The 16,128-nt window shown below is 39.1% G+C and overlaps 1 protein-coding gene across 1 annotated transcript; it reads left to right on the top strand.

The window, feature by feature from the left end:
* Positions 1 to 804: 804 nt before the first annotated feature.
* LOC149820681 (uncharacterized) lies at positions 805 to 1,225 on the top strand. Its single transcript, XM_089981843.1, has 2 exons — positions 805 to 927; positions 1,010 to 1,225. The coding sequence occupies exons 1-2, from the start codon at positions 805 to 807 to the stop codon at positions 1,223 to 1,225; spliced, it is 339 nt and encodes a 112-aa protein (XP_089837969.1).
* Positions 1,226 to 16,128: the final 14,903 nt, after the last annotated feature.

Genomic DNA, 16,128 nt, shown 5'->3' with positions numbered 1-16,128 from the left:
TAAGCTCCAGTCGTTTTGCTTGCTTAGGTAAACGGTGAAAAGGGAAAGCAGAATAATGCCTCAAATTTGGGGTTGGGAATTTGTGGTGATCATATAGACAAAATAGAAAATGTAAAAGAGCTTTCCACCATACATAGTGACAACGGTTTTTGGTTGATGGGATTGTCTTAGGGAACTCATGACGCTGGCATAGGATGAAAGTTTTTTTCATTTCATGAACACCTACCTGGATAGAGTTTTAATTGTTTGAAACTCTGTTGTTGAAAGATTCTGGCATCTTTTGCATCTGACCAGGGTTTTCAAATGCTTTCTGTAGGCTTCTGTACTTGTAGGTATATGCCAGAGAGATGTTATTGCACTCTAATATACAAGAGTATTGTACCTTTCTCATGTGGAGCTATATGTAGTGCTTTGATTCGCCAAGCTCATATCACTGGCTGAACTGTTTCATATATATTAAAATAACTTTACTCAATTTTGACATGCACACATGGTACAAGGACCTGATCGTGTGAATAATTACTTAGGTGCAAATTAGGCTGGTTCATGGGGTTGTTCTGCCTGTTATCTGAGCTGAGCTGCCTGAGTTGAGTACTTGATTTGGATAATTTCTGAAGAGAAAATGATTCAAATAATAGTTTCTAATTTTGTTGCTCTCAGGTATGGCCCTTTCTGGATCTGCACCACTCTGATATTTGTGGCCGTCGCTATAGGGACATTCGTTACGTATATAGCACACAAGCTGCAAAAAAAAGGAGTGGAATTACGATATAAACCTGGTAACATGGTCAGCAGCATTGTTCTATGGCTGTCATCATGGTTCCTCTGGGATTATACCTTATTCTCAAGTACTTCTGGGTTCCCTCTGGCCTTGTTCAGCTCTGGTGCTTATATGGATACTCACTCTTTGTTTTCATTCCTGCCTCTGTAAGTTACCTGCTCCTCAAAGTTTCTGAGTGGGTACTAAAAGTAAGAGCGTTTATCAACTTTCTGTATTTTCATTTTGCAGTGTCTATCTATCGTGCCCATCGAAATTTTTAGGTGGGTGATAGCTGGTGTTACGGGGTTCATGTCGGCATGCTTTGCGGCCCTTAATCTTCAGACGCACATCAAATCTTCTGGCGAGAGCTGGTTTCTCATTGTTGCTGGCATCTTCTTGTTGCAGTTGGCTCTTGCTGTTGTGCTGAAACTCTACCTTTTCACTATAACTGTTGTGGCAGAGTAAGAACTTGCCTTTTGGGAGTTTTTGAGTGTATGTATTACAGCAGAAATAGAGGCAAAGAAATTGAAGGTTTGCCTTTGATGTTTCTGGGGTTCCAGGATTCCTTGGACTAAGGAATTCAAGTTACTGTATTAAAACTTGCTATTCTTTCATTTTTGATCAATGTAACTTCATTCTTCTCTCTATCCTACTGTGATGTTTTTCTCCACCTTTTATAGTTGCACTTGTTCAATCATTCTTTTCTGTGCTGTTCTTGTAAACTAATTTTGTCTTTTTTGTTGCAACTATTTAACCTAGGGTGCGTTTGAATCCCTCGAATATGAGATCAAGGGATCTTCACCAGGTTTAGGATGGTTGTCTTGCCAAAAGTGACCAAGTTTTAGGTGACCTGTCATCTAAAATGGAAAATAAATCTGGTTCTCGGCGAGGGTTTACCTAATCCGGAGTTTACCTTGCAGGGGGACGAGCCCATTAAGTGAGCAAGTTCTCGAGAAGGGTTCATCGTCGTAAAAAAAGAAAAGAAAATCTGGTTCATCATGGTTTTTTAGAGTGGAATGGATCATGAATCTAGTTCATCATGCAATGCTTTCCTTGTCATGTTTGCTAATTTATCAAGGGCAAACCTTGCCTCAGGTGATGAGGCCTGAAAGTCAGATTGACGCCCTGCTGTATTGCCCAACTTCAAGCAGTTAAAACCCTTCGGCCACTCCCTTTGCCCTCTAGGAAGCATACTGCTTCGGTGTCAAGGCAAGGGACACACCTTAGTTATCTAACTCTTGACGCCCTTCAACTTGAGTGCCTTAAAGCCGATCCATTGTTGTTCTTTCAAGGGAGGGGGTGGGGAAGAATAATATGGATTACTTAGAACCTTTTGATGCATAAGATTAGAAGCTGTGCGCACCGCCCCAAGGGAGCACCTCCTGGTTCAAGATAACACATTCGACCATGGTGCGGTGGTATGATAGCCTGACCCTCACCTTGTTCTACCCGCTGGCCGGATAGCAGCTTCCGGCCTTTTGCCATTTCTAAGAAAGAATAATTTCTTCTCTGCCTGAAAAAGCGCTGATAACACCGAAAAGGAAGGAGTTCATCTAGCTGCTGCCGGACCAGGTCATTTAACACCTATCATTTTGCACCTATCCATATATATCACACATTGGTTGGCTTCCAGTTGGTAAAACTTTAAGATCCTCCCACCTACTGGGGAGTACACCCAACTTCGTCTAAGGATGCCACCCATGGGTTTTGAACTTGTGATGTGCCATCAATTTGATGGCATTCTACCGCACCCAGGGAGGCCTGCACTGACAACTCCTACCAACCATGCGGGGCCCCGGCCGTCGGTTAAATAATTTACATATTGTTTTCTTAGCTCAAAATTATGAGCGACATAATAACAAATGAGGAAATCTACCAACTACAAATTTTATCAAAGAACATCTAGGAAAAACTAGAAATGGAAAGGAAATGCAAGAAATAACATGAAATTAACTGGAAACTTAAAACTGAAAATTATCTCATAATCCAACTTTGATTTGACACGCTTAAAGATAAGGTTTTCCCAATTCTAATCAAAACAAACTACTTGTTATGATAACCTTTTAAAAAGATGAACCTATTTTAAAAATGTGGTTCAGATCCAATGATCCAAATACAAGAACCAAAATAACAAACAAAAATACAAAATGCAAATAAATCCAAATAAACTCTTATGAACCCGCTTCTCCTGCTCTTCTGCTGCATCAGGAGCCTAGAATTCATGATCTTGGTCATGTTTGAGTCATGCACCAAACATGTCCCATTTTCGTTTTTTTCAAAATTTCAAACCAACTCGTGATTCTGTCCTTTTCTGAGCCTAGTGGTATAGATCTATGTCCTTTTGAGTCTTGACTGTTTTTTTGGACACATAATTTCATAGTATTACAGTAGCATCTGTGACAGTTACTGGACGATAACCATCTTAACCATAGAGATGGGGCCTATACCTAGGGGTGTCAATGGGTCGGGTTTGGTGAGGACCCAAGTGAGACTAAACTCAGATCTAATTTGAGATGTTGGCATCGGGTCTGGACCCGAATACAATCAAACCCCACTATAAGAGAAACCATACCTGGATCCCATAAGAATTGCAAGAACCAGACTTAAACAATAACCGATAAAATAATAATTTTTGGCTTTTTTACATTGAAAAGTTGCGGATCTTAGTCAGAACTTGGGTCGTGCTCAGTACTTTTTTTTTTTAAAAATTTTACAAACTATACCTGGCTCCATATATTAATCAGACCAACCTTTTGAGTCTGACCCAGATTCTAATAAAACCTTGACCCTATAGGGTTTGGTACGGGTCGAGTCCAAGTCAAACCCAACCCAATGGGTTAAATCCGACCCATTGACACTCCTACCTGTACCCCTTCAACCTGTGCCTAGGGATGGCAGTGGACAAGAGGAAAACAGGCCCCGCCCCATTTGGACCGGGGATGGAAGACATGAAGCGGGGATGAAGGTTAAAATCAAAACCCGCGTGGGGATGGACTTACACTTTCCCCAATCCTGCCCCGCCCCATCCCCGATTCCCGACCCCCAATCCCGGATCCCTATTAGTAAAATAACTAAAATTACTTCAGGGATGACAGTGGACCAGAGAGAAATGGGGCCTCACCTCGCCCCATTTGGACTGAGGATGGAGGACATGAAACGGGGATGAAAGCTGGGATGGAGGTTAAAATCAAAACCTGTGCGAGGTTGAAGTGGGAATGGAGGGCAGAATTTTGAGATGGGGCAAAGGTTGAGATCTTGTCCTCCGCCTCTGCCCCGGTCCACTGCCATCTCTACATGTGCGTGATACCCCTCATGTATTGTAAAGGTTTTGCACAACATTCTTATGTTATGTTATGTGTATGCCATACTAAAAACGAGTCATGTCCTTACGATATAAAGTTTTAATGCAGTATCAGGAGAGGTAGGGTTGCAAACTGATCGGATCTCGGATTCCAAAACATATTGAAAAGTCGGATCGGTTTTGAGCCAGGACAGCTTAATTTTGCAAATTTGGCTTCTTGAATCCGATCCGTTTGCAACCCTAGTCTAGAGGGTGCAGAACAGGTCCTATAATTGGACCTAAATTGCCTCAACACAACTGCCTATGAAATCAAACAAAGTCCGAAACTATTTTATAAATACCCCAACTTACTCCCGTGTCGTGTCCTCCTTTATATTATTCTTAATGAAAAAACTAATATGCAAAATCAACATGCCACGTGTCTCTTTAATCGTGTCTTTGCAACATAGGACCCGATTCCAGAACTTACTATTGGTCTTCAGGTTCTCATCATTCAAATCACATCATCACCTCTGCCATAGCCCTGAGTAAGGTGCCAACGGGTCAGGTATAACTCCATTTTGACTAGTAGCAGATCTGATAGGATCCCGGTCTGGTAATAAGGATGGAGGTCTGATTAAGAACTCGGGTCAAACCCATAGGGTCCGTATAGTTTATGAAATCACACCTGACTTGAGTTTTGAGTAAGATCCACAAATTTCCAATGTAAAAAACATAAAAAGTATTATTTTATTGGGTATTGACTTAGTATCACGGACCTATTTCCTTCAATGGGCCAATGCGGCGCGACGGTCCTTTCTTACCGCCGCAAGCCTACGTATCAGCTTGCTTGTCAGTCGCGGAAGCTTGTAATTAAAGTGCAAGAGGGCAAGAAAGAATAGAGGGAGAAGAATTGCAATCAAAAGAAGCAATCACAACGAGGGTGAAAAAAAGAAAGCTCAACACATTTAATTCATTCACAATTTTGCTCGAAGGCTATTACAGTTCAAGCATACGAGCTGCTCCTTCGGGGTATTGATTCACTTGAACCGAGCAGCTTACATCAGACACAACAAAAGCAAAACAGATTCTAAGCATAACTTTACAATGTAAGTCGCAAGAAAATATGCTCCTCCCTTCAAATCATGCACCTTCCTCGGCGCCATCTGTTTCATGGTAAGCCCTGACTTCAACTGGGTAGCGACTGTTCATTCAGAATGCAGGCTCCCACGTTGGTTCCGCTGTTTCCTCTCACTGCATTAGATATTTCTTCACTTCGCCTAAGTAGTTGACCTTGTAACGAAGGATCTTACTGAGGCGCTTCTCGGGCCGTTGTGCTGCCGGGGCCCTCTGCATGATGGAAGCGCGTTGTGGCATGCCGCGTTCTGTATCTCCATCGTCAGGATGAAACTGCTTGAGGTTGCACACGTGGAACACTGAGTGCACCTTGAAGTCTGGTGGGAACTCCAGCTTGCCCACCTTCTTTATGATGGTGAAGAGTCCTTCATACTTTCTGAGCAGTCTGCTGTGCCATCCTCGGAAGATGCCTGTGCGCCCAGGATATAACTTCACCAACACTTGGTCCCCAAGTTGGAACCCAGCGAGCCGACGATGCTTGTTCGCCCACTTCTTCATTCTCTTTGCTGCTTTGTATAAGAATGCCTTTGCCAACTCATTCTGCTCATGCCAGTCGCGAACAAACTGATAGGCGAATGATGACCTTCCCTTTTCTTGTGCGGCAAGAGTGTGCATGGTCAGTGACTGCTGCCCCGTGGCTATCTCAAACGGGTTGTGACGTGAAGACTCGCTCTTCTGCAGATTGTAACAAAACTGTGCCACGTCAAGGAGCTTCACCTAATTTTTCTGATTGGCACTAACAAAGTGCTTAAGGTACTGCTCAGGTATCCCATTGATACGCTCTATTTGCGGATGAAAGCTTGTTGAAAATAGCAAATCAGAGCCAAGTAGCCGAAATACTTCACGTCAGAATTTGTCCGTGAAGCGAGCATCGCGATCACTCACAATGCTCTTTGGTATGCCCCAGTGTTTCACCACATGCTTTACGAAAAACTCTGCAGGGTACTCCTTAGAAGTTGAAATGAAGGTGACATACTTTGAGAAATGATCCACCATAACCAAAATAGAACTGAGGTCTTCTACCTTTGACAAATTAACATGAAGTCCATGGAAATGCTATCCCAAGGACGTTCTGGAATTGGCAGAGGTTCAAGGAGACCGACAGCCTTCTGGTTTGTCCCTTTATCTTGCTAGCAGATAAGGCATGTCTGCACATACCCCTCAACGTCGTCCCTCATTTGCGGCCAATAGTAGCCACACTCAAGCAGTGCTAAGGTCCGCTCTTGACCAGAATGACCAGCCCATAGTGTATCATGATACTCCTTAAGCAGTTCTCGGAGGAGGCTTTCCCATCGCGACACGAAGATGCGTCCCCCTTTTGTCATGAGGAGACCATTCTATAGTCAAAATCGCCGAGTCTTCCCTGCCTGCATAAAAGAAACAAGGTGTTGTGCTGTCAGATCCTGCTGCATCCCTTCGCGTATGCGGCTCAACAACGTTCCCTCCAAATGCACTTCAAAAGGCTCTGCGCACGTATCTGCCAGTTCAGCCCTGCGGCTCAGAGCATCCGCAACAACATTGGTCTTTCTAACGTTGTACTCCAAGGCAAAGTCGAACTCAGTCAAAAATATCTACCACCGAGCTTGTTTAGGCGTCAACTTCTTCTGTGTCTGAAAGTAGCTCGTGGCCACATTTTTCGTCTTGACGATGAACTCAGCACCCAGAAGGTAGTGTCGTTAGGTCTTGAGATAATACACGATGGCGGTCATCTCACGTTCATGCACCGTGTAACACCTCTTTGCATCCACTACAAGAAAAATGTTAATTAGCGACGGAAATTTGTGACAGATTTTTTCTATCGCAAATTTGCGATAGATTAGCTAGAGAAAACTATCCGTCACTAATATTCGTATGATTTATGAAATTAGCGACGACAAAAAATTTCATCGCTATTTAGCGACGGATTAGCAACAATAATTTTTTGTCTCTAATTCTCAATACAGGAAAAACATTTTAGCGACGGATTTAGCAAGGGAATTTTTCCCTCGCTAATCCGTCACTAATTAGCGATGAAAAAATTCCCTCGCTAATTTTCGATTAAAACCGACCCATCTAGAGCGCGAAATTTTTCTGCTTTTCCCGTTCGAAATTTAAACCGACATCTCCATCACTCGATTTAAACCGACTTCTTCATGGAGAGCGACGAAGTTCGGACGACTTTTTCGTGGAGGGCGCAAAGCAGTTCGTTGCGGCTGGGTTAACGCCATCGCCGATGAAGTCATTGACGCTGTAGAGGTTCTTTCGGTGGCCATTTCCTCGACCGTCGTCGGCGAAGTATATCAAGGCATCCCTGACCAAGTGGCAGGGAAAAGGGAAGCAGAAAAGCGAAAGGGCTGATATCGAAGAACGAGGATGAGGCAGAGCGATGTGAACACCCCAAATTTTCTCAAAAATCCAAAAAAAATCCCTTTTTGCCCCTGGCTCTATCTTCTGAATAATCGGGTCAATTTTTAATCAAAATTTTCATTCATTTCTCAGATTCGCTGAAATCCAGATTCAATTTTCCTATCTGACCCAATCTTGGATCCAAATCGGATATCCGGATCCAATTCTGATCTCGAATCTCCTATTCTTAAAAAAATCAAAAAAATCAATTTCTCCATATTTTCTCAGAGGTTTTTCTCACTTCCGGGTCCAATCTCAAATTGAGATTTGAATTCTAAAGTTTTATCATAATTCTCGGACCCACATCCATTTCTGAAACTCGATTCCTAATTTAACCCAGTATTTTCCAAAAAACCTCATTTTAGAAAAATTTTAAAGTCTTAAAACAAAATTTTTGTAAAAATGTTTCAAAAACCTCAATTGGGTTCCGCTTGTTAAAATCCTCACATTTTCCTCACATTTTCGGGTTTTTCTTTCAAAAACTCAGAAAAAATTAGCTTTTAAGATCCCTTTTAACCAAAAACCTTTTTGAAAACGCCCTTTTGCTAAAGACCTCCTTTTCTTTTGAGAAAACTTTTAAGAGCCTTTTGAAAATTTTGAAAAACTCAGAGGTTTCCTTTTGAAAAATCCCAACAAACTTTCGTTGCAAGAGAAGCCGCAGAGGCCTCCCTCTCTCTGCTCCATCTCCCACGATCGCCCATCAACGATCGGTCGATCCTCTTCTTCCTCCCCCGCTCATCTCCAACTGCCCTTCTTCTCGAACCTTCTTCCCCCTCTTTAAAAGAGGCACGAAGGAAAAACCTTCACCATCCGTTTTCACCCCAGCACCCCTCTCTCTCTCTCTGATTGATCCTTCTTCACCCTTCCCTCTCTTCTTCACGCATCGACCGCTTTTCACCCCTCCACTTCACGATTCTTCCCTTCTTCCTCTTCTTCTTCTTCTTCTTCTTCTTATTTTCTTCTCCTGGTTTTTCCCCATCAACTGAGGTAAGTCGACCCTACTATGGAAAGACCATCGAGCCAATCTTCCGGTATAGGGCCATAGGATTGGGTCCCCTCCCTTAAGCGAGCGACGATAAGTATTCTTTCTTGTTTTGTCCTCTGATTTTTCATTTATTTTCTCTCTCTCTTTGTTTACTTGCTTTAAGCCCCATTAACACGCCATTGGTGAGGTTGAGTTACCTCTGGCAAACTCGATCCACCTCGGGCGACAATAATCAGAATTCCATTCCAACAATTCTTCTGATATTTATTGAAGTTCTCTGGTTTTCTGATAGAATATCCATTTACACTTGATCTTCTGTTTTCATTTTCATCATCAGTTTACATGTAATTTCCTATTTGTGTTTTGTTATTTATTTTCTGCATTTGCTTTGATTTCCCATGTACAACAGATTCCTTGTTTTATCTGGTACATCAACCTGTTATACTTTAGTTTCTTATTCTACATCTTACCTCTATTATGTGCGTCTCATTTCCTTTTTTTGTTTGAATTTTCTTGATTTCAGTATAATTGGATTGCGTTAATGCTTCCATCATCCGTGACCTCCCTTTTAGTTGTAATTTTTTTTTTAGATCTTTGATTTCCTATTTTCACTGCATATTGCTTTTCCAAACTTGATTTTGAATCTCGTGAATATTCATTATAATATACGACCATGTCTCGTCGTAGAATGACTTTGTGTTCATTCTTTCTTTAAACCTTCAACTTGCTGTTTGTTTTGAAATCCCCCTCTAGTTCGTCGTTAATCCCATGTACCGTTGCTGCCTTTCTTTTTTTTGTGGCTCTTTACTGATGTTATTTAATTTTTGTTTTCATACATCATGCATAAACAAACGTTTATGTTTGATCATAACCTTTGTTTTTTTTTTCTTTTTTTTTTCCACCATAAGCGCGCCTTTAGGCTTTGCGGTGGCATAAATGTATACTTTGATTTAATATCTGTCTCCTGTAATGTTTTCATCGATGTATCATATCATCTCTGCATCCACAGAGTCCAAAGGTATTTCCCTCCCATTACATTGTTATTTGATCAATCCCATCATTCTTTTTTTTTCTACCTATGCATCGATAATGGATGCCATCAATGATGGCAATGAACTGTGGCGTTGATACATAACCCCTTACATTAACCATCATTTCACCACCACTGCGTGATAGATCGAGATGGACTTCCCATTCGGTGATCCCCCCCCCCCCCCACATCTAAATGGCTGGAAAATAAGCAACCAGGGTGTATGAATTTAAGCAAAGCTAGCAGTCCATCGAACTCCAAGGATGCACTGGAGATCTCAACAACAAACGATGATGGAATCAGACATACCTTTGGAATTGAGAATCCAGTATTCTTAACAGTGAATAAAACATGGCACCAAAAGGATTCTTCACATCAACAAAACTAAAAAAGGGTTTTATAAGCCCTTTGAAGGCGAAACAATTATTTTCTTTGTTGGATCATGGGGCAGATTTACATCGGTATTGACCCATCTCTGCATTTGCCTGTGTTCCCAAGCACCTTCATTCCCTATACCTCTGGCATCACTTCTATAACGCAATCAAGATAGGTCTGAATTGAAAATCTCAAGTATGCTCTCTTTAATCTAAAGATAAGAAATAGCATGAGGTGGTCTCTCTCAGATAATCCACCATCTCAAAAACTATTGTAGCAGAACAATCAAGTTACTGTGAGAAATCTACTCTGAATGAATTGTCAGATTTCCCCTCTCTATCCATTGATTATATTCAGAATCTAGTTTATGTCAGAATTCATGTTTTCAATTGATATTCCTGAAGATCTTAATAGATTGTCTGATAGCTCATATGGATATCTATCTAAGTTTGTCATGATTTATGAAGTGATAGTATTAAGTTTTGATTACAGGCTTTGACAGTGGGAGCAAGTAATCAACCATTCAAAGTAAGGTTGACTGTGATGAACATAAGAGCATCTGTATCAAATATAGAGTTACTGGTTACTCTACCATTAAGTGATTTCCTCATGGTTACTTGGATCCAAAGAGCTATGAGGGGACATGAACTGCAAAAACCTTGTGTTAACTGACTGATGAAGCATATGATCGGATGAATCAAGGTCAGAATCCTGGTTGGTCTGAAACCAAACTTCCTGATTCGTTTGAATACATGTAATTCAGTGAGTTGAAATTCAGACGCTCTAGTACTTCAAGAATGACCATCTCAAATTACTGCTGGTCCTCAAGCTGATAATGCTAGCCACCAAAATGAATCCTTTCCTGGGAAGCCATATCATGCTAGTGCAAGGCATTTGGAAGATGGAGGATATGAATTGAAAGACAGGTTGAATAAAAAAAAAAAGAAAGGGGAACAAGAGGATGCATCAATGTCTGCAATTGTAAAGAGACATGTCACTGGAAGCCCAACTTCAGTTGTACAAGTGGAAGCTACAATCGGGTAGCAAAGAAACATGGGCCTTTGATTGACGTTTTTTTTTCTTTCAAGAATGGAATCTTCCTGACAAGGAGGAAGAAAACTTTGCAAAACTGAAGTGTGCTTATGTTGTTCTTCAAGAGTGACGTTAGCATTTATATGGCTACCTGTAAGTATTGTCCAGCCTTTGAAGATATCCTGAATTTCCTGGAGCAGTGATGTCAAGTAATCCCCGTTACTACCTTGCATATACCTGCCATTCTCTGCAGATGGCATCAACATTACTATTTCTCATATATATTTGTTGATAAATTTTATACTCATATCCTAATCCCCTTTGCACGTTCTCTTTATGTTTTTGCACATAGAGGAACATGACATAAATCTAGAAGCATCTAGATAGTCAAGATTCGAGGTCAGAGGTAATCAAAATTTTAAGCATGTTTGAAACCAGCGAGGGTGATTATATTTTCATATCCACAGGGTTATTTCATTCACTCCTAAGTCCATTTTATATGAAAATCTATGGTGAAGGCAGAGTCACTGTAAACAAGTTGTTGTAGAAGCTCTCTACATCATCATCTATATTTCAATATTTTTACTGATTTCAATACCTGACGTTATGTTTTTTCATTTTTTTAGGCATTATACAACTCAGTATCATCTTCTTTCCCAAATAGAGTAGTCTTCTGTTGGATCGATAGCTCCTTTTGAGATTGAGTCTCCTTTTGAGTAATAAGATAAGAATGCTAACAACAAGACCCTTCCCAGGATTCTACCACTGGTGTCGCTGGACCTGATAGCAAAGAGTTGGTTCTGGTAAAATCTGCGGTAACCTTCTAGAATTCATTTGGTCTTTACTATTTCAGCAAACTCTGAGAATCGTTTCTAATTCTAGCAATTATGAATCAAGATTTGGTTATTTTCTGTAATCTTCTTAAGTCCAGGTTACAAAAAATTTTAGTTGCACCAGAAAATCAAACTACAGAAATTCTTCTAGAGTGATGCTTTACAAAACTCTGTAATCTTCAGCAGACCTTGAGAAATTCAAGTTTGACTTGCCCAATGGCAGGAATATTTAGGACTCAGTACTCACAAGTCAATTTTGAATCTATTGCAAAACACTCCTAGACTGTGGCAATCCTTGTTGATTTGTTCAAAATTGGGCAAAATAGTCTCAGAAGATCACGACAGTTCAGAAAATTGGTCCTGAACCGAGATGTTGTTTAGTTTAAAGTGTAATTGACCCAATGGCAGAAACCAAATCAATCGCAACTTGAGGCAAAACGAATCAGTCTCACTACAACAGGGTCTGGTATGAACCCTGTTTTTCCACAATAGCCTTCCCAGCCTGTATTTCTTCCAGCTGCTAGAGTTTGCATCTAGATGCAGCCCAGAGGTAGTGAAAGCAATGCAAGCTTTGTAACCCCCATTCAGGTGAATTCCCCTTTTGCAGCCTCTAGTACACTATACTCAACATTCATATATACTCTCCTCCCCTTTCCCTGCATTCATGTATCCCGTGCTGCTGTCTATATACATGCCAATCCTGTTCGCATTCGCATAAATCTATGTTTTTCTATATGCCCATGTATACCTTCCATAACACAAATGTGACATTTAAGGCATTGTCTAACCATGATCATTCTCCATTTAATTTAAGCAAGTATATATATGTGATTTTTCCATTCAAATTTATATATAGTATATAAATTCCATGTGTACATTCTCTCATTGGTTGATATGTGACATATAGATGTCATATTCATATTTTTCAATTGATTTAGACATGATGCCCAAGTATTACCTGTATATTTTCCTGTTAGCACACGTGTTACATTTAAATAGTCTAGATATATCTCTTCACTAGTTCATGCATTGTGTTTAGGCATCATCATGTGTATTCTAGCCTCGGCATATACTGTTAATTTCTTGTCATATTTCATATTTTACCTCATGTTAACCTTGTTTTGCATAAAATGTGTGAAAAAGTCTTATTTTCCCTTATTAGATTAGAATTTTAATTTCAATTCAAATTCAACAGTTAGACATTAATGAGAAGTTTACATTCCTTGCACTAGATTAGAATGTATGAGCATATACATTTTCTAGAAATGCTTGTTTTCATATCATTTTCCTCTTTTATTGCAAAATTTCACCAATGGGAACACGAATGGCACATGCACCATTTCATAAAAGATGATTAAATCCTAAGTTGATGATTTGCATCAATGGCCATAGTCAGGGTGTGAACAAAACTTATGATTTCCATCTTTTATGGAATAACATTGGATCCACATTGGATCTTTTCAAAAATCATCATATTATTTTTTTTTAAATATTTCCTTCCTCTATCAGAGTTTAACTTAAAATTAACTCAAAATATATATCAATGGCCATAGTCAGGATATATTGAGAGTTAATTTCATTTTAAACTCTATAAAAGGCACCAAAATGTGTTTTATTCTTCATATGAATTTAACTATAGATTATTATATAATACATTCAATGACCATAGTCAGGAATGTATTATATCTTCAATCTTATTTCAATTCATTTGAAGAATGAAATATGTTTTTCAAAATTCAATTTCAAATTCTTTTAATCCATTCATCATTTAGGATAGAATTACATCATATTTTCAAAATTCTTTTTCAAAATCCAAGTAATTTTGAGATAATTCTTCAAAACATATTCTTCATTTCTTAAATCAATTCTTATTTATAAATTCAAATTCATCTTCTCAATTCTATCTCATTTTCAAAATTCAAAAATCAATTTCAAAGTCCAATCTGACTTTGAAAATTCATTTCTATATTCCAGATTCAATTTCTAAATTCAAATCCAAAATTCAAAATTTAATTCAACTTTGAAAATGCAGATTCATTTCCATTTTCAGGATCCGATTTTAAATTCAATTCAATATTCAAAATCAAATTTCAAAGTTCAAATTCAACTTTGAAATTTCCATAATCATGTCCTGATTTCAAAATTCAAGTTTGAAAATCAAGTTTCATTCTCTATCCTTCTTTTTGAAATTTGATCTAGGATTCCTCAAAACCAACTTCAAGTTCTATCTGGATTCCCAAAATCGAAACCCCATCTAAATTTCCAAATTTCCAGATCCATCTTCAAATCTCATCTGGATTTCCGAAATCCAAATCCATCTTCTAATTCCATACTGGATTTCAGATTTCAGATCCAACTCCATTTTGGGTTCCAGACTTCGTATCCAAATTCCATTTAGGATTCTGGATTCCAGATCCAAATTCCATCCCGTATTTCAGGTTTCAGATCAAATTTTATTTCAGACTTCAGATCCAACTCCATTTTGGGTACCAGACTTCGGATCCAAGTTCCATTTAGGATTCTAGATTCCAAATCCAAATTCCATCTTGGATTCCAGATTTCAGATCAAATTCTATTCCAGATTTCGGATCCAACTCCATTTTGGATTCCAGACTTCAGATCCAATTCCATTTTTTAGGACTCAAATCCAGTTTAATTCTCAATTCTCATTTCCAAAGCCAATTTCAAATCTATTTCTCAAGTCTAAACTCAAATTGAATTTCTGTTTTAGCTTCTGAATCCAAAATTCCATTTTTCGAAATCGATTCTTGAAAATTGATCCAAATTCAAAGTCCATTCTGACTTTGAACATTTAATTCCCTTTCAAAATTTCATCTCAAAATTCAAATTCTAGATTCAAAATCAAAATTCAAAGTTCATTCTAAACTTTGAAAATTTATCTTCACCTCAAAAATCCTATCTCAGTTTTAACATCTCCTTTTCTCCTCATTTCTTCAAATCAAAATCCACTTTCCAAAACTCTGATTATTCCAAGACTTGGAATTTCAAGTCTCTTCTTCCAGATCTATTTCAAAATTCTAAGTTAGATTCAAAATCTAACTTCTTCAAATCAATTTCTTTGAATTATTTCTTCACTATATTATTAAGTTTATTTTAGAATCACTTAAAAAAATTCAAATTTCTAAAAATGTTTTCTCAAAAGCATACATCTCTGCATTTACATTGCACAAGCATGATTCTTTGTGCATTTTCTAGACTTAGAATAAATTCTTAGACAATATTGAGGCAAAGCAAAAAGGCATAAATTTGATCCTTGGTTCGATTACTCCTGATAAAGGCGCCAAGAACGATCAAACCTTGTACCGATGAGCAAGCCCCGTCTTCATTTTTCTCGCAAAATTTTTAAAACGGAGGTGAGTAATCTTTTAAATCTTTTCAAAATTAAGGTCAAGTGAGACCTTCGCAAAAGAGTTCCTCTCTCTCTTTTTTTTCTTTTCTCTTCTTTTCTGTCTTTTATTTTTTTTCCTTCAAAAAGGAGAAAATAGAGGCTGGAAAGGAAAAAAGAAGGAAGAGAGAGAACACCAAGAGGGAATTTTTTTTGCGCTGAGCCGCTAGACAAAAGTTTCACGGAGGATGGCATGACTGATATCAGAGGACGACGATGACGGAGAGCACGCCGGTTCTGTGCAGAAGACCCCGTAGTGGTGGGTCGGTCTGCTCGGGTCTAAGACCCTGAGCAACGCCTGTCGGGTGTGGTACAAGTCTGGCTTATTGCTGTCGGAATACCGCCCGACAAGGAGCAATTTTTTTTTTTTTAAAATTTAGTGACAGATAATGTCCATCACAAAACAAAATTTGTGTTGCTTATTTAGCGACAGACTAATGACGGATCATGTTCGTCGCTAATCTATCATAAATTAGAGACGGAAGTAACGATAAATAAGTTTTGTCACTAATTAGAGACCAAAAATTTGTGATGGGCACTATCCATCGCTAAACAGTTTAGTGATGGATTAGCGACGGATTAGCGATGGATATCGTCTGTCGCAAATCCACGATTTTCTTGTAGTGATCATTCAGCTTTTGACTCTTATATGCAATCAGATGACCCTTCTGCATAATAACTCCGCCAATGGCAAAGTCTGAGGCGTCTGTATGGACCTCAAAGGGTTTTGAGTGATCAGGCAGTCACAACACTGGCTCCCCCACTAAGGCTTTCTTCAAGCCATCAAAAGCATCTTGGCACGCTTCTGTCCAGAGCCATACCAGATTCTTCTTTAACAAATCTTTGAGGGGCGCAACAATGAGGGAATAACCTTCAATGAAACGCCGATAATAATTTTTCAAACC

This window comes from Nuphar pumila, chromosome 12 (assembly GCF_984573655.1).
Source record: "Nuphar pumila chromosome 12, dmNupPumi1.hap1.1, whole genome shotgun sequence".
In the NCBI taxonomy this organism is placed as follows: Eukaryota; Viridiplantae; Streptophyta; class Magnoliopsida; order Nymphaeales; family Nymphaeaceae; genus Nuphar; species Nuphar pumila.
Note: the sequence above shows the minus strand (reverse complement) of the source record. Positions and strands in the feature narration are given on the sequence as shown.

Bases quoted from the DNA above. Each gene is read 5' to 3' on its own strand.
- LOC149820681 (XM_089981843.1), top strand. From the start codon at position 805: ATGGCTGTCATCATGGTTCCTCTGGGATTATACCTTATTCTCAAGTAC. The intron at 928-1,009 runs GTAAGTTACCTG...TTCATTTTGCAG, and splicing joins TTGTTTTCATTCCTGCCTCT to TGTCTATCTATCGTGCCCAT.